At 41.6% G+C, this 17,509-nt stretch overlaps 1 protein-coding gene across 5 annotated transcripts in view; it reads left to right on the top strand.

The window, feature by feature from the left end:
- LOC306836883 (mediator of RNA polymerase II transcription subunit 13-like) overlaps positions 1 to 15,243 on the top strand; it is an 81,107-nt gene extending 65,864 nt beyond the window's left edge. The window contains exons 8-31 of one of the 5 annotated variants that reach the window (XM_079364232.1): positions 131 to 281; positions 387 to 491; positions 851 to 1,507; positions 1,752 to 1,965; positions 2,276 to 2,357; positions 2,493 to 2,614; positions 2,793 to 2,889; positions 3,038 to 3,255; positions 4,021 to 4,199; positions 4,820 to 5,745; positions 6,074 to 6,253; positions 6,404 to 6,633; positions 6,719 to 6,917; positions 7,804 to 8,077; positions 8,165 to 8,417; positions 8,512 to 8,700; positions 8,831 to 9,054; positions 9,296 to 9,438; positions 10,044 to 10,202; positions 10,485 to 10,649; positions 10,912 to 11,072; positions 12,328 to 12,492; positions 12,828 to 12,937; positions 13,404 to 15,243. In XM_079364232.1, the coding sequence (XP_079220358.1) occupies positions 131 to 281; positions 387 to 491; positions 851 to 1,507; positions 1,752 to 1,965; positions 2,276 to 2,357; positions 2,493 to 2,614; positions 2,793 to 2,889; positions 3,038 to 3,255; positions 4,021 to 4,199; positions 4,820 to 5,745; positions 6,074 to 6,253; positions 6,404 to 6,633; positions 6,719 to 6,917; positions 7,804 to 8,077; positions 8,165 to 8,417; positions 8,512 to 8,700; positions 8,831 to 9,054; positions 9,296 to 9,438; positions 10,044 to 10,202; positions 10,485 to 10,649; positions 10,912 to 11,072; positions 12,328 to 12,492; positions 12,828 to 12,937; positions 13,404 to 13,536 (5,336 nt within the window). In that variant the 3' untranslated portion in view covers positions 13,537 to 15,243. Of the gene's footprint in view, positions 1 to 130; positions 288 to 386; positions 492 to 850; positions 1,508 to 1,751; positions 1,966 to 2,275; positions 2,358 to 2,492; positions 2,615 to 2,792; positions 2,890 to 3,037; positions 3,256 to 4,020; positions 4,200 to 4,819; positions 5,746 to 6,073; positions 6,254 to 6,403; positions 6,634 to 6,718; positions 6,918 to 7,803; positions 8,078 to 8,164; positions 8,418 to 8,511; positions 8,701 to 8,830; positions 9,055 to 9,295; positions 9,439 to 10,043; positions 10,203 to 10,484; positions 10,650 to 10,911; positions 11,073 to 12,327; positions 12,493 to 12,827; positions 12,938 to 13,403 lie in introns of all 5 variants that reach the window. The other 4 variants (XM_079364231.1, XM_079364234.1, XM_079364233.1 and 1 more) reach the window with 4 other exon arrangements.
- Positions 15,244 to 17,509: the final 2,266 nt, after the last annotated feature.

Genomic DNA, 17,509 nt, shown 5'->3' with positions numbered 1-17,509 from the left:
AGACCAAACACTGCTAACATTAGCATTAGAATCAAAGCTGATGCGATGCCAATGCCCTTATACAATCTTTGAACTGCTTCCTTAAAATCCTGTGCTGAGTCGTGTCTCTGTTTCAACCTCCACCTCTCAGCGGACAGCGGCTTTGTGACCTCCGTGTCCAGTGTTCTCACACCAGACAGCAGCATTGGGGTCCCCAGCATCAGCCCAAAGCATTCTGGGAAGAAGCTAACCTGTCAGGTAGTGCACCAAGCCTGGAGGGAGTGCTATCTCAACCAGCCACAGTACGTGTAAGTTAAAACCGCTGCTGAATGTGTTTGCTGAGGAGCAGTGATGCAAGAGAGCCATTGACCTCTGAGAGCTGTTTCCTTTTTTCTTTCCTCCTGCAGACACAATCATCCAATTGATGCAACGCCGAAGAAGGAGGTGCCAAATGGAGTGACCACATGGGACTTCAACGATCTGGGAGCGAGATCGTCATGCAGATGCTCCAGGTACCAGAGCTGCACATGCAAGCTGCTCAGTTCAGCATTAAATTTATATTTACAGCATCTGAGCTTTATTGTAGTGTTTATAACAAAGGGCATTTTTATATAAAGATATTTGGCAAACACGCTCCAATTTTGAGATGCCTAGGGATTCTCAGTCAAACATGCTACACGTTAACAGTAAAGGTATAAAATGGAATAAAACTGAAGACCTTCTTTTTAGGAACGAAAAACTGCTGAAATTGTGGGAACAAACGGGAAACACAAAAAACTTTAAAACACCAATTATTGTGAAATTCTCTCCTGAAATCAGTATTCTCAGGATGTTTTTTTTTTTTTTTTTTACTTATTTTATTTTCTTCCAGGTTGAAGCAGCAGAAGCAGAATCTGACCACCACATCCACTGCCAACCCTCAGACCAGTGCCAACCCCCCTCAGTCCTCAGGCCTGTCCTCATACCCCACCTCCCTGCCCAAACACAAGACCAGCGACAAGACGGAAAAGGCAGACAAACAGTCCAAGAGGCCGGCCACCATCCCCTTTCACCACCGCCTCTCTATTACACAGGAGACCCCTCTTGAGCAGGACTCGACAGGAGGGCCCCAACTTGGTGGTCTTGTAGCTCTCGAGAACCCCTTGGAGCCACTGGCTGCAATGCCAAGTTGCAAATTTCCCAAACCACTTTCAAACAGCAGAAAGGCCTCTGAGTCCCTTCTTCATTCGCCAATGTCTCCACTTCCACCCACGTTAAGCCCACACCCGAGAGTGCAGGACCCAGAGGTGCTGGATGGGCCTGTGGATATGTCTCTCTGTCCAGATGGAGCTTCAGGGATGGGGCTGATAACCAGCGAAACGGCGGTATATACAGCCCTTCTCAGGCAGCGGGAGAGTGGGGGTGGCTGGTGGAGAGGCTTTAGGACTCCCCGAACTGATAAGACCGACTGCAGACCCCCTGAAATTCCCACTGATAAATTGGAGGAACTGAAGACTGATACAACCACAGAGGGAGTGCCGCTAAAGAGGTGGGAAAGACAAACAACGACAGAAGGGTATAAGTTAGTGAAGGGAGGGGAACGTAGCTAAGAATATGGATAAAAGGATGAATTCAAGCCTTCTTCAAATTCATCGATAAGTTTCTGGCTTTTATTTTGCATGATGTAAAATAAAAGATACGGTATTGGGACACAAAACAGGGAAGAATACAGAAAGAGCAAGTTCCAACTACGACACTTAATGTGTGTTTTTTCTGTCTTTTGTCTGAACCAGACTGTATGCACAGACTCACAAGAGATTTAAAATCTCGGAGGAGAGGGTGAAGGACCACATTCACACATTGGGCCTCTACCAGCCGCCGGGTATCGAGGCTCTGCGGGAGCCGGGGGACGATCCCTATGACTTTAAGGAAGGAGACATTGAGTACACTTTCTCCACCTCCAAGAGGTTAAAGGGTCAGGGGCGAGAGCCAAACAAGAAGGTCAAGGTAAGGAATTGCACACTGTTTAAACACACAATGCGATAATATATATATATTTTTCATCAAACAAGGGCAATGTTTAGTTTAGTTTAATTTATTTGTTTAGCACACATTCCAAAGAAAATAACATAACTTATTCTAGTTTCTTTATTTTGTAATAGGAAATCGGTTCAATAGAGGATACATTTGTTGACAGCAGCACTATTCATGTTTTTTTTTTTTTTTTTTTTAATGAAAGCTCCCAGCTTTAAACCTTAAAAAATATGAGACTGTCATTGAACTAAAAATATTCTTTTTTTCCCTGTAATTTATCCAGCAAGGAGAAGAAATCACCAGCAATGGAGCACTGCCTGATGGGAAAGACGCCATGTCCATTTTTAACTCTGCTCCAAAATCAGGTGCCACCATCTACAATGCATGATGCATCATGTACATGTGCTTGTGTATACTGGCTTGAGTCCAATTCTTTCACTTCTTTGATTCATGGGTAATGTGTAGCCATTGTCCTAATGTGTTGGAGGGGTTTGTTTCAGATGACTCAAGTCAGGATGACGGAGCTGCCAAAGCAAACCCTTCTCTGACCCGAGAGAAAGATCTGGTGGTAAACATCTCTGATCTGGATAACATATTTGATGAAGACGAGGATGAGTTGGGGGTGAGTTGTCATCGTTGACATAATTGCTTTTTAAGAAAATGTTTGTACCTTCTATCTTATAGTCGCTTTTGCTGCAACCATTATTTTCTTTAACCGTTTTAACACTGACATATTCCACAGCAGAACATACTGTGTGAAATAAATCTGATCATCATGTCCTGTGTGTAATAATTTGTAGACTGTTTACCCCAACCAGCATTCAACCAAGCCACCAGTATCAACAGAAGATCGCCCCCTGGGGAAAGAAGGCAGAGTTGCTGTACCATATCCATCAAGTGAGCTTTTACTTTCATAATTTTTACAAAATTCTTTCATAACAAACCACAATCTCATCGATTGTCGTTTGTTTAGTTTTGATGACAGATACACACCTTTGTTAACTACATTTGTTTCCTCTGTTTTGCTTATTCTGTCTGCCTTTAGCAGTAGCAGACCTCCAGCGGATGTTTCCGACCCCTCCTTCCTTAGAACAGCACCCAGCCTTCTCTCCGATCATGACGTACCGTGACACCCCGAGCCAAGAGCCCCCTGCACCCAGCGGAGCATTGGACCACCTGCCTCCTTTAGCGTCCACCCAGCTAATGGAATACAGGATGGAGTTTGAAGAGGGCATGGTCAGTCCACGGCATGAAGATATCAAGGTAAGAGGAGGTTTTAATTAAAGTTTTTAATCAATATGCTAAACCGATCTTCAATTAACAGCACTTATTTAGCTTTGTGTGTCACTGTGAACCTAGAAAACTACACTTCAGTGAGACAATAGCAACTTTGGCTTGTTAATTACTTTCACAAATTGCTTCAGTTCATTTAAAACTCAACACAGGGAAGCCAATATAAATGGCAGTCAGTTCCTTACTAGCCTGTCAGGCCCTCACATCAAAAGAATTGTTTTACTTTAACCTGTTGCTTGCTAATTAGCTATCTTAGCTCAGTCAGACTCCTGTACTGACTGTAGACTTCATGCATTTGGGAAACACTAACACAACTGAGTAGTTGAATGCATTTAATTGCCACTATTATGTGCATCTCCTCATTAACACAAATACAAAGCTCCTCCAGATAATACGCTTTATTCTGTCAGCTCAATTTGTTAAACACACAAACAGGATTCAATTTAACATTTGAATGGATTTGATCTGAGTCGACTGATGACATGATTGTTGCTGCCTGTTTTAATCGCCTTTAATTTGCACCCTGACACGAATTCAATTGTATTAAGTTCTAGTTGAACAAGGAAATAGCATTTTTTAAAGAAAATTTGCCAGCTGACCTAAAAGCAAGAATTAAAGAGGTTCCACAATTAACAACACTTCAAATTTAGGGTGGCTGTGAATTCAGCAGTGAAGTATGTGTCAATATAATTGAATGTTAAACTTCAATCTTTCCCTGGTATTTTCTCTATGTAGCCACATGTAGGCTCCTCCATGTTCGCTCCACTGTCCTGCCTACCCAGTCAGAGTCTACCACCGCTCAAGATTCCAGATCAATGTTACTACCGTCCATCATGGGCCCTCATGCCCAAAATGGAGCATTACTCCACGATCATGCATCCACAGCATAACTCTTTCACCAGAGACGGATACACGTGAGTACACAACAATGACACACAAAAAAAAAGATCTCCAATGTTGATGAAGATGTTTAAGTCTTCTAAAATAAAGCAACTTAGCTTCTGAAGGATGGATATGTGAGGTTAACTTGAACCATATTCACACCATTTTCCTCTGGTGTCACGCTCATGGAAGCTTAAATGTTATTATCATACAATCCTCTCAAATAAATCATTTCATTTCCCTGCTTCTAAAAGGACGAGCAAACGATGAAAAATTCTACTCTGATTGGACATGAGCTAATTTTTCAAGTTTAAAAAGAAGACTTTCTCAAGACTCTTTGTCCGATTTCTTACTATCCACCGTCCCTTTTTTTGTCTTTTTGGCAGTGGATTCCCAATGCTAGCTCTTTTTAGTGTTCTTCTTGGCTAACATAATTGTTGGGTGGAATAAGCCTTTAAGATATTATAAGCATTTATTTGAGCTAGATAAAAAGATAGGAGGTTTAAATTCAAGCTAATAATGCTCACAATTTGTCAGGGGAAACAGGGTCATCATATGAATATGCTGAGAGTCAATTAGATTTACTACACTGCAAGTTAGTGAGATCTTACTCGACTTTTATTTTTTGATTCTTTCAATGTGTGTTTACCAGAAATGTCCCCAGTGTTAACGCTCTCACTGACCAGGAGTACGGTCAGATGAGCGCAACCACCGCTTCTGTGAGCACCACCATCGGGATCCTCCCTTCTCCTGCCACTCCACGTTTCTCTGTGCCCACTCCACGAACTCCTCGAACACCTCGGGGGATTAATGCTGCAAGCTCGGGTCAGGGCTCGGTGAAGCAGGATGGTACTGAGCTCAGCTCACCGGTCTCAACCTCCACCAGCCTGCCTCTCAGCTCTGTGGATCCCTTAGCACGTCCAGGACCTTCCCTGCCGGAGGCCCACAGCCTGTACGCCATCCTCCTGCTTTCTGACTCTGTCCTCAATGTTTTCAAGGATCGTAACTTTGACAGCTGCTGCATCTGCGCCTGTAATATGAATGTCAAAGGAGCAGATGTGGGGGTGTATATCCCTGATTCCACTTGTGAGGATCAGTACCGTTGCACGTGCGGCTTCAGCGCCATCGTGAACAGGTTGCTGGCCCATGGGACAGGCCTCTTCCTGGAGGATGAGCTGGATATTTTCGGTCGGACTTCAGAGTTAGGCCGGGCAGCTGAGAGACGGCTGGCTTTATGCCGGAGGGACCCAACTATACGAGACCCCAGAGCTAAGAAGCCCCAGGACGCAGCCCCTGCATCTCCATTAGTCATGGTACTTCTGCAGCAACATTGCTCCCAGCCTATTTCCTCCCTGGCATCGCTACATCTCCCTCTCAGCTGTTCCTGTCATGGCCGCAAGGGGGCGCTGCTCCAAAGCTGGATGTCTGAGAAGCAGTGGGCAGATGGGAGCGATGCCTGTGTGGAGTGTTACAATGCCTTGGAACAGGGGCTGCAGTATGTGGATAACTCCACTGGAGGGAAAGTAGATCAAGCTGTTGTCAGAAGCACTGCTCTTCACCCCTGGCCTCATACGAATGGTAAGAAACTCAATTAAGCAGCCAAAGAGTAATGTAAAAAAAATAATAAAAATAAATAAAAATAAAATAAGTTCCTGGGAAAACTGTGAGAAGTAGTCCTTTAAACATATCCCTGTTACAGGAAGCCTACAGGAAGCAGAGATATTTGTTTGTGTATGCCTATTTACCTTTGCAATATCTAAACTACATATCAATCTGTTCCATGTGTGTTTATTTGTTTCTCTTGTGTATAGAATCATGTTAACATGTGTGCATCTGTTCATGTATCCTTTTTTCTGTGTGTGCACTGTTGTGTGCGCGTGCCTGTGTGTCTGCCAACCCCCCACAGTGGTGGAGATGAGCATGTTGTCGTCCCAGGATATGGTTCGTATGCTGCTGTCTCTTCAGCCTTTTCTTCAGGACGCCATCCAGAAGAAGAGAACAGGAAGGACCTGGGAAAACATTCAGCATGTTCAGGGTCCGCTTACCTGGCAGCAGTTCCATAAGATGGCCGGTCGAGGCTCATACGGTGAGTCAGTATTTCCCAAAATTGATTTAAAAAAAACAAAAACAAATCCTCAGTCTATTTTCTGTTCGTAACGTTTTTAAGACTACAGTTTTCTGAAGTGTTAAATACATAGAAAGGCCTAAATGTGTTTCTTTCCGTGGGTTTTTTCAGGTTCGGAAGAGTCACCAGAGCCGTTGCCCATCCCTACAGTGTTACTTGGCTATGACCGTGAGAGAGACTTCTTAGCATTGTCCCCTTTAGCGTTACCTTTCTGGGAGAAGTTACTACTGGAGCCTTATGGGGGGCAGCGGGATGTAGCATATTTGGTGCTGTGTCCTAACAGTCCCTCTCTGCTGGCTGCAGCCCAGGCCTTCTTCCAGGAGCTAGGCACAGTTTATGAGGTAGGAAAAGGAAGTGAGATTAACACAGGATTGTATTCAAACGTGGCAAGTGCCTCCAATGACTGAATGATGACTCTGCTTCCAGACGTGTCGCCTTGGAAAGCACCGACCTCTTGCCAAGGTGTCCAGAGATGGCCTGGTCCGTGTGGGGGAAGAGGTCGAGCCGGAAAAAATGGAGGAGCTGGATGTGGACCAGTGGTTGACAGGGCCCTGGGCTGGACAGCAACACAACGACAACCTCAGCAAACTTAAACTCTACGCGTATGCCTGCAAGCAGCAGCTCGGTGAGAACATTTATTTATTTATTTTTTTTCAAATCTAACGTAATCGAATCTTATCCATAAAATATGGTCCAAGTAAAAGTCACCATATTCACACAGCTCAGGGTGTGAATCTTAAGAAATGTTATAATAGCTTTACTAGGTTGTTAGACTAGCATGATTTTGAAAGTAGCACTCTCTCCTTTCTCCGTATTCACCCGACCCCGGCCCTCAAAGCTCTTGCTTTGAGTCTTGACTCGTGCATGCATGGAGTAGAGAGGCTTGATTGGTTTACAAAACGTGTACCGAGTGCCAACATTGGTCGAAGTATTGTTCGTGTTTACAAACTGCTGCAGATGACAGATTGTTTCCGTTTCTTTTTCAGAGCTCTTAAATGATTAATCACTGTCAGAACCTAAAGACCATTTCAAAAGTGTATCTGGAGAAAATTACCTACCCTGCCTTTAATAGTAAAAAACTTGGGACTCAGAACAATGTCATTTCAACTCTGCAAGACCCATTAGAAACACAATCGATCGTGAAAATCCAGTGACACAAATAAATATCTCTATTTAAAAAAATACATTGATACTTAATTAAGTAGCATCAGTTTACAGCTAATGTAAGAATTGTACTAGTTTCTAGTTATTGTTAGCTTTGAATATACATATCTTGTAACATTATCTTATGGTAATGTAATCATTGTGGTGCTCCCCAGCTAACACTACTGTTCCCTTGCAAATGTAGGCTAGGGAAATAGCTAACCAGAACCTATAGTAGCCTGTGTGTGTATGTAATTGCGTTATTTAAAATAAGAAAACAACCTGAGGTCCATTTAATTTTCACTATCCTTTTTCTTTTTAAATGTAGATTTTTACTTAATTCTTCACTCCAATTCTTTTAAATTCAGGTCCCCAGCTTTCAATCTTGTCTTTGGACAGCAGTCTTCTAGTACCTCCCAAACTCCAGCCTCCCCCAAACCAACCCGCCGCCTCTGGGCAAACACAATCTTGTGGACCTGATGGTGAACCTGCTCCAGGAGCTGCTAGTTCAGGAAACGTTCCAACCCCAAACGGGGCAACCTCAAGTCATACAGGGGAGACAACACAAGCGGCAACCAGCGATTCTAAAGGGCCTTCCACTGTCACTCCACCAGCCAACACACCAGCAGAAAACCCTGAACTGTAAGGCCAAAATATTTGAAAATTACCTCACACACATTTTGTCCTCACATTTCAACACTAATATTTTACTTCTCTTGTGCTCTTCAGTACTTCAGAACAGTCTAGAATCGGCATCCCAACCGTGCCCGACTCAGCGGACAGCCATGCAAACCCACCAGCTATTGTTATTTACATTGTGGATGCCTTTCTTAACTCAAGTGGAGCAAGAAATGAAGGTGGAGAGGAGGATGAGTGTGACGATATGGAGGCAGGTAGCATTTGGCTACTAGGGCTTCTTCGCTGTTACACAGAGATGCTACAGACTTTGCCTGAGATGATGAGACCTGCCCTGGTGCTACAGGTAGGAAGATACTGTGGTTTTGCTCGAGACTAAAAGCCAATAAATTTACTCCCACTCTTGTGACCATCATCAATTTCATTTGTGTTTAACGTAGGTGGTGCCTTGCCAGTACCTCCTCCAGCCAGCAAGTGGAGAGAGCCATTTGTACTTACAACAGCTGCGCTCCCTGGCCTTCTCATGTTACTCCCAATGCAGGCGTCTGCTTCCCCATCAAACACACATTAAGTCCCTGACTGGCTTTGGACCAGTGTCCACTGTCAGTTCTGTTTTAAATGGTTCAGAGGTAGGCATAAGAACTCAAACATGTATATATTTTTTAAGAAAAGAGCTTACATATTTTACTCTGTATATAAAAGTACTTTGCTTCTGCCTACATTTTTTCATTTTATTTTTTTTTAAATTTTCACCTCCAGCATCCAAGTCCACGGCAGATGTACTCTCCTCCTTTCATCCTTGGTCCAACCCGCTCCAAGCAGCCGGAAGCAGGGGAAATGTGGGCCGAACCTCCTCCCAAATACAATGTGCTCTTTGTTGGATACTGTCTGTCACATGACCAGCGCTGGATCCTGGTGTCCTGCACTGACCAGCAGGGGGAACTTCTGGAGACCTGCATTATCAATATTGATGTGCCCAACAGGTGTGGAAAAGTTATCATTATTTCACTTCATAAAAAAACTGTCAATTTTGTGTGTGTGTGTGTGTGTGTGTGTGTGTGTGTGTGTGTGTGTGTGTGTGTGTGTGTGTGTGTGTGTGTGTGTGTGTGTGTGTGTGTGTGTGTGTGTGTGTGTGTGTGTGCGTGTTCAGCATCTCTTCCCACCTGTAGCACCACTGCAGGTGTCATTACATTTTTTTTTTTATTTTTTTTTTTTTAACTTCAGATCACGAAGACCAAAGGTTTCAGCCAGGAAGATGGGACTACAGAAGATGTGGGAATGGTGTATTGGCATCATACAGATGACCTCACTACCCTGGAGGATTGTGATTGGACGATTAGGCAGACTGGGACATGGAGAGTTAAAAGGTGGGTTTCTTTTGAGGATTGAACTGAAAATGTTGAGAGCAAAAAATATGCACCTGTTGAATGTATGATAATGATGTTGTTTGTCTTTGAAAGTGGATGACACAGTGAAACATTTCATCATCAACAACTCACAGATGTTAACACTCCCAGAATAAAATATGCAAACCTCCTTTTTTTGTACACATTTACTCAGACAGTATCTCTCGCCATAGAGAGTAGAGCCGTTCCTTTTGGTTAAACTGTAAGATTGTGCTCTGACATTGACCTGCTCTCATTTAGAACATTTAGTACAAACAGTCCCATGCAAACATACTGTAGGACCTACAGTAAGTTTATGCACCTACAGTGTAGGTGCATAAACTTACTTTCAGACCTTCCTCTAATACACTCCTCTTCCAACCCTTTTTTATATTCTAATTTATTTGTTTTTGTCTTTTTTATTATCCATGAAGAGATAGCATGTAACAGAGAATGATTCCCCAATGTCTTTCCTTCTAAGTATGTCGTCTTCTTTTGTCTTGTTTTCTCTCTCTCTCTCTCTCTCTCTCTCTCTCTCTCTCTCTCTCTCTCTCTCTCTCTCTCTCTCTCTCTCTCCTTCCAAATAGACTGGAGCTCACTCCTTGGGGAGCACTCGCTTCATTCAGTAGGGCGCCAGCTGAGGGAGGCCTGTCGTATTTGTGGGATCTCAGCTGCTGACACCCCAGCTATCCTCAGTGCCTGCCTCGTCGCCATGGAGCCACAGGGCTCCTTTGTGGTCATGCCTGGTTAGTAGTCTGTTCACTTAAGGAAACAGTTGGTTGAGCTCAATAACAAGATGATGGTCATTTAATTTATTTGTCCAAATTGACAGTTAGTGAAAAGATCAAGTACCTGGACATACACTTAATGTGCAGACACATAACTCTGAATGAGTGACAACTTATTTTGATTACAAAACAAACCAAAGTTTTAGAGCGTACGCATTTTACAGCTTGTTTAAAGAATCTTTGTGACAAACACTGTTGAAAGACATCTTACCATTGCTGTTTCTCTATGCATATGTCCAGATGCTGTGACAATGGGCTCAGTGTTTGGCCGCAGCACTGCTCTAAACTTGCAGACTTCGCAGCTGAACACACCTCAGGATGCTTCCTGTACACACATCCTAGTCTTCCCAACATCTGCCACCACGCAGCTGGCACCCAGCTCCTACCCCACGGAGGACATTAATGGTAAGGATAACATTATAACAGTCAAGAAGATAACAAAGTCTACATAATGAAGTCCTTGTTAAAGGTTTATCTATCTACCACCAGGGGGCATCATTGTACTAAAAAAAATCTCTTTGTCACAATAAAAATAGCACTTTCCACGTTTGTTTGAAAATGAATTTTATTATAACTCCAAATAAGATATTTTTCATTCTAATACCAAAATTTGAAATTTATTTGGTGTAAGCTGACATCGTTTTCATCTCTTTTCCCTCTCCTGCAGATGACATGTTTGTTCTGCCCTTTCCTGATGAACTGGAGAACATTGACAATGACATGATGCTGATCACAGGGACCCTCCACCCCTCCCCTAACACCTCTCCTGTGCCCTCGCCTGGCTCCCCATCTGGGATGGGAGTGGGATCACATTTCCAGCACACCAAGGTGAGTCAGGGGACCAGCGGGAGAGACACTGACATTTCCTTATTGTGACAAAGCATTCTGCGGCATTTCACACATCAACAACTGACTCATTGTTTGTGAATAAACGAGCCTGCAGAAGAAGGAAGAAAAACACTGTGATCAGAAATAGTTGTGAAAAAAGATTTCACTTTATTATGGTCTGCTGACTAAACTTTCCAGAGCAACCATAAAATAACAGCACGACTAATACAAAAAATGATAATATATGGATAAACGTAAATACAATATTTTTCAATGACACCTTAGAGGAATTACATTATTTTGTTGTAGAATTATTACTGAAATGTAGATGTATACCTTTTCAGGTATGGATCATATGTTCTGCTCTAAAGCACAGGATGTTGTTTTCTTTGTTGGCACGACATGTTACAGGACCAAAATCTGACATTTTGCCAAATGAAATATATGCAAAAGAGTTTGTCTTTAGGGCACAAGAGATAAGACACATTGACAACCTATATTATTAAAGTTGTCATTCAGTACTGTGAAACTGTGGGAGAATTCAGCCATCCGCAAGATGTTATTTAAAAACATGCATGTACGTTATGTCCATATTGCCTTGCAAATATCTATCTTGTTCCTTTGCAAATTGAAATAAACACAACATACAGTACTTGTGCCCCATAGATGAGTAGCTTCTGTTTATTGAAGAAGTAACATAATGTATGTACAATACAGTATGGACAGAACTGTTGACATTTGTGTTCTCTTTATTTCGGAACTATTGTGATCCAAGAGTAAGGTAACTTAAAGTATGCTATCATTCAACACAGAATTGATTTTTGGCTTTACATACAGTGAACCGAGGTTTAAGCTCGGCTCTAAACACCAGAAACCAAATAGAAAGCAGATCTCATTTAGCAATTTTCTAAATGCAGCACATCTGTTAAGAATTCTGTTCACTAAGACATGATTCCATTTTCATTTCAAACTCTATTACAAGCTTGAGCTCCAGATAAAAGACAGGCTGTTACCTCAAGAGAAGATATGCAGCAATATAACTGGGTTTTTTTTGTAACTAGTTTGGTCTTTACTTTTTGTTACGCTTTGATGTTTTAATGTGAAAATTACATGTTTACGTATCCTTTTTTTTTTTCACATTCCTGTAAACGTTTGATGTAGATGGGTAAATAACTGGTTTAAATCATTACCCCGGGTTTGTTTGGTTCACGTTGTGTGTTGGTGATTAATGGCTGGCCTGCTCCTGTGTGCACAGAGCCAGGGGGAACGCTTGCTGTCCAGAGACAGTCCACCAGAGGAGCTGAAGCAGCAGCCACTGGCTCTGGGTTACTACGTCTCCACTGCACAAGCAAACGGACTCCCTCACTGGTTCTGGGCCTCTTGCCCGCAAGCTGAGAGCCAGTGTCCACTTTTTCTCAAGGTATTCGAAATACTGTGTGTGTGTGTGTGTGTGTGTGTGTGTGTGTGTGTGTATGTGTGTGTGTGTGTGTGTGTGTGTGTGTGTGTGCGTGTGCGCGTGTGTGCGTGTGTGCGTGTGTGTGTGTGTGTGTGTGTGTGTGTGTGTGTGTGTGTGTGTGTGTGTGCGCGTGTGTGCGTGTGGGGGGGTGAAAGAGACAAATAAAGCCAGTCAGACTTGTTTTATTAGAGAGAAACAGACAGCTGGTCGGTGATACTGATAAAGTGACTGGATCAATAATTTGTTTTGTTTGAACTATGTGATAAAACATTGTGGTGTTTTTTTTTTCTCTCCTTCAGGCCTCCCTCCACCACCATATCTCCATCACCCAGTCAGAGGAGCTGATGTCAGAAAAGATTAAATGGACCCCTCACCCCTTAGACTCAAAGACCACCTCTGATGTGCTCAGGTAAACATACAGCACATGCTGTTCCTAACCTGTGTGATTGATTTTATAAGCGACCCTCCATAAATGCTGGTGAAGTATTGGTAGGATATGAGCTGTCTTGCAGGTTTTGCTCATTACCTTTTTAGGATTTTATATTGCTGACACTGACAAGCAACTCAAGGATGTATTGTTGTGCTGAATATCAGGCTGATTATCATTACAACAATACTCTTGAAATACATGTTTATTCATGATTGTTGCCTTGATAAAATGTAAATATCTCTTTAAAAAAAAATGACTGATGAAGAAGGGATTGTCAAAATGCTTACTAGTGCTATCATATGCTATGAAACTGTGATTTTTTTAACCATTCCTTTATAGATACTACTTCTCTGGATACACATTTAAATAAAAAATAACACATTTTTCAAAGCCACAATTTCTTACGTATTCTGTTTGCTAAAATGTGCCTATTTTCCAAATACAGGTTTGTATTGGAGCAGTACAATGCACTCTCTTGGCTGACTTGTACCCCTGCCACCCAGGACCGCCAGTCCTGCCTGCCAGTCCACTTGGCTGTACTAGTTCAAATGTACAATGCCATCCTGAACATGCTTTAACTGTGGGAGACTTCAATGGACAGCTGTTAGCAGACTGATGGTTACCTTCACTTTCTCTGTGCCTATATACGCTTCCTCCGTCTGGGCACCAGAGAGCACCAGAGCTGTGGATTTTAACGGCCCAAAATAAGGACAGGGCCAGGCAGACTCTCCCACGCCGGGAATGTTACGAATGAGTGGGGTGAAATACTGAACTGTTCTTTTGAACTATTACTGGTTAACCGCAGAAGTTTGTACCTTCTAATCTTGTTGTGTGGTGCTTTCTGAGGATGAAGACGGACTTCTTCATCCAACTATGCTCCTTTGACTGACATATCACAACTTTCTCCTGATCACAGCAGCATTATGTTCCACTTTGAGGGGTCTGTGGATGACACTTAAAGAGACGCTCTGTATGAAACCCTCTCCTGTGGAAAGGGACATCTATGCAGGGCCACATAACCCCATAATGTACAACCAGCAAAAACGGCATGGCGACAAAAAAACACCTGGCTTTGTCAATGATACTTTTACATTTTGTTTTTGTATAGAACTAAACTGATGAGCTTCATGGGGACTTGCAGTGGGTTGAAAAAAACCTTTTACCTTTATTCTGAAAGGGGCAAACATCCTTAGTCACTCCAAAGGGGGGAGAATTTGACAATGGCACTTTTTTCCTTCACCCTCCAAAGTGTTGTAGATATGAACACAATGGAAAATATTTGACCAGTGAAGACAGATGTGTTGTTTATTGTGTCAGACAGACATTTGCAAAGAATTGAGACTTATTTTTAATATTTAAAGCGAGAAAAAGAGAAACTAAAACGAGCCTTTTCTCCCGATTGACTTTGAATTGTCTTGGGATCTGAAATAGAAAAATGTCATTTTAATGCAATTGTAAAGATGCCATATTTATACAAAGTATATCATGTCATAAAATTTGATATCTATGTGTATATATATATATATAACTATATATATATAAATATAAATATATATTACCTCTTCCATGCAGGCACTTAAGGAGAAAAGGTGGTACAGTCAACCATCTCTTTCGAAGTGGACACAGTATGAACATTTATCAAAGACATTGCATTTGAGTTGATTGTTTTTCTACAGAAAATGAGATTTTTTGCCTTTTTATTTAATGCGTTTAAATTAAACAAGTAAATGCAGGAGATTAAGTATACTCTATATTTATAAAGTGTTTTCTTCTTCTGCTATCAGAGAGATCTTGAAATAGGCAATATAAGACGATGGCATTTGAACATTGCAAGGTTATGAGCTATTTTAAAAAGAGACTTTATTTCATTGGCTCCTAAATGATGTCAAGCAAACCAATAGAAAGTTCTGTCTCAGCTTCACTCTGTCTACTCTTTGTTAAGACTCCTAGCATGTTTGTATATACACGTTTTATATATATTTTAAGCCGTGTCTTTTTGGAATTTCTTAAAGCTGTATATTTCATGCTGGTTGGTTTACTTTCAAGTGATTCATATCAAAGTTTTTTTTTTGTTGCTGTGAGCTTTTTTTTTGATACAGGACAAACTCATATTTACAACCAAGAGGTTAAATTGCCAAGTGTACACAAATGTACAGATGAGGGCAAGTTTGGAAAAATTTGTTACATCTGTCATCACTTTGAATATCAAACAGATCCACTTCAGCGGGAGGGGTCTGTTACTTTTACACTCTTTTTTAGTAAATTATTAAAACTCTTGAAAGCGATGCTGCGTTCAGTGTTCTCTTTTGATGCAAGGAACTGTGAAACACAGAGCGGCTTACACTCTGATTTCACTCGTTGTTTCTAGTTAGTTTGATCCATCACTTTAAGAAGGTAAGGTGAGAAGGTTTACGATGCAACATATTAAAATGCATTTTCAAATTCATCTTAAATATGATCAAAATTGTTTTATAATCTTCTAAAGTTTGAGGCATTCTTGTAGATTAATTAATCGTCCAGAATGTTTTTGTGTGTTATTTTTCTGGACTTTCACTTTTTGACTTCAGGTCCTGCTTTTCTTTCCCACTCTAAAACAAGCTTCTTTTTTTTCTACCAAATTGGTGTTTCTACTTTTACTCAAGTGAAGGACCCAATACTCCTTCCACTAGAAACTATTTATTGGGCTAATCATACATTTGAAAAGGGGTAATTTATTCCATTGAATCAGGATTTTCTTTGAAAGTTTAATATTTCTTTGTCACTAGATTGTTGTGTCATTTCTTTCTCTTGTTATTTCCATTAATCATACACATTACTACCTTTTTTATGAACAGTAAATGCTGCAGGCAGCAGGAGAAGTCCAACATGAACCAGTGAGAATGCAGTAGTAACAATCATAATAAGTACATGTGTGAAGAAGAAGACCAGCCCTTTGCTGTCAGTATGTGTGAAAGTTTGTTTTCCAACATACTGTATACCTAACACACTTCAACACCCAAAGGGATTACAGCTAATTACTGAGAATTTTTTTTTTTGTTACTGTGAGTTAGCCTGAAGGTGGTGATGAGACGATCTTTTGACCTGTTAAATATTTTTTTATTTCTGACTTGCTAGGTTATTAAAGCGAATGAATAATGAAAGCTGCTGGCTGTCATCCAGCTGCTGTCCCTGCTGTTGAACAAGATAGTCAAGTTTTATACCTCGCCTTCAGTTTTTCTTCAGTGCGCACTGGTTTAATGTATTTATAAGCACAGCCCAGACAAACACAGAAACAATTCATTCAACGTTTATCCTATTAAAAAGTTGTTGCTTTACACTTAGGTTTATGTCCAATTGATAAAAATGAAAATGTACTGAGCCCCACAACAAGGAGTGCCACATCAGAATGTTACTATACTCAAAAGAAGCCTACATCAGAAGACTGCTGCTGTGTGCTCCAGGTCACGGCGGCATGTTTCATCCTACTGGATGATGTGCTGTCTTTCTCAGCTGTTGCACAATTTTGCAATAAGTCTTACGTGGGCAGCAGTGCTAAATATAGGAGAGTCAACTACATCCTGAGTGAGTGAGTGAGTGAGTGAGTGAGTGAGTGAGTGTGTGTGTGTGTGTGTGTGTGTGTGTGTGTGTGTGTGTGTGTGTGTGTGTGTGTGTGTGTGTGTGTGTGTGTGTGTGTGTGTGTGTGTGTGTGTGTGTGTGTGTGTGTGTGTGTGTGTGTGTGTGTGTGTGTGTTGGAGGGTCGGGTGTTTTAAAGCACTTAGATTGAAACATTGTAAATGCATTTGTCAAACAAACTTTATGGACTTTTAAGTGAGCTTATTATGTGTCCATAATGATTCTTAAGGACATCCTTTTAAGTGGGAGTTGTTTCTTTTGTGCGATGTAGTGGGGGAATTTGAATATGTGAGGCAAAGAGAGAAAGAGAGAAAGTGAAGGATGGTCTTTCTGACCATCAGGGTCATGAAAACTGCTTTTTAATAGAAGCAGAAAAAAAGCTATAGTTGACATAAAAATGGACAAAAGTCCGTGTTGAAGGCCTGAGCAGCTTGAGGACACCATGAATGAAGAGGAGTGGTTCACTGAAGGGTAAAAGCCGCTGAAGAGTCACTTGTCGTGGTGGTGCTGTCTAATGGCCGCCACAACAGGAGGCAGTGGACTCTAATTGACTGCAGTGTTTTCCGCAGATGGCCTATTAGACCATGGCCATTTACCTGTTATCTTGCTCGCCAAGTGGATTGCTCCAGCCAAATGGCCTGCAGACTGGACAAAAGAAGCCAGACCAGTGTCTGGGTCGACGTTGCATTAGAGCAAACTCAATCAGAAGTCATCGGCATTTTGTGTCGTGCTCACATAAGAAGACAAGGTTGTTCTAAAAAGCCCCAACAGGAGAGAAAAACGGGACAACGTAACACTAGAATGCTGACTTAGTGTAGCCATGAGGCAGAACATGAAATACTGCCTCTTATGATGAATGAAGACATGGAATGGGAATGTGTTTTAACATCATACTGACAGTATTATCATATTTCAGTCGCAATCATTTTTGTTTGGATT

The sequence above is a fragment of the Symphodus melops genome (assembly GCF_947650265.1).
Source record: "Symphodus melops genome assembly, chromosome: 16".
Taxonomy (NCBI): Eukaryota; Metazoa; Chordata; class Actinopteri; order Labriformes; family Labridae; genus Symphodus; species Symphodus melops.
Note: the sequence above shows the minus strand (reverse complement) of the source record. Positions and strands in the feature narration are given on the sequence as shown.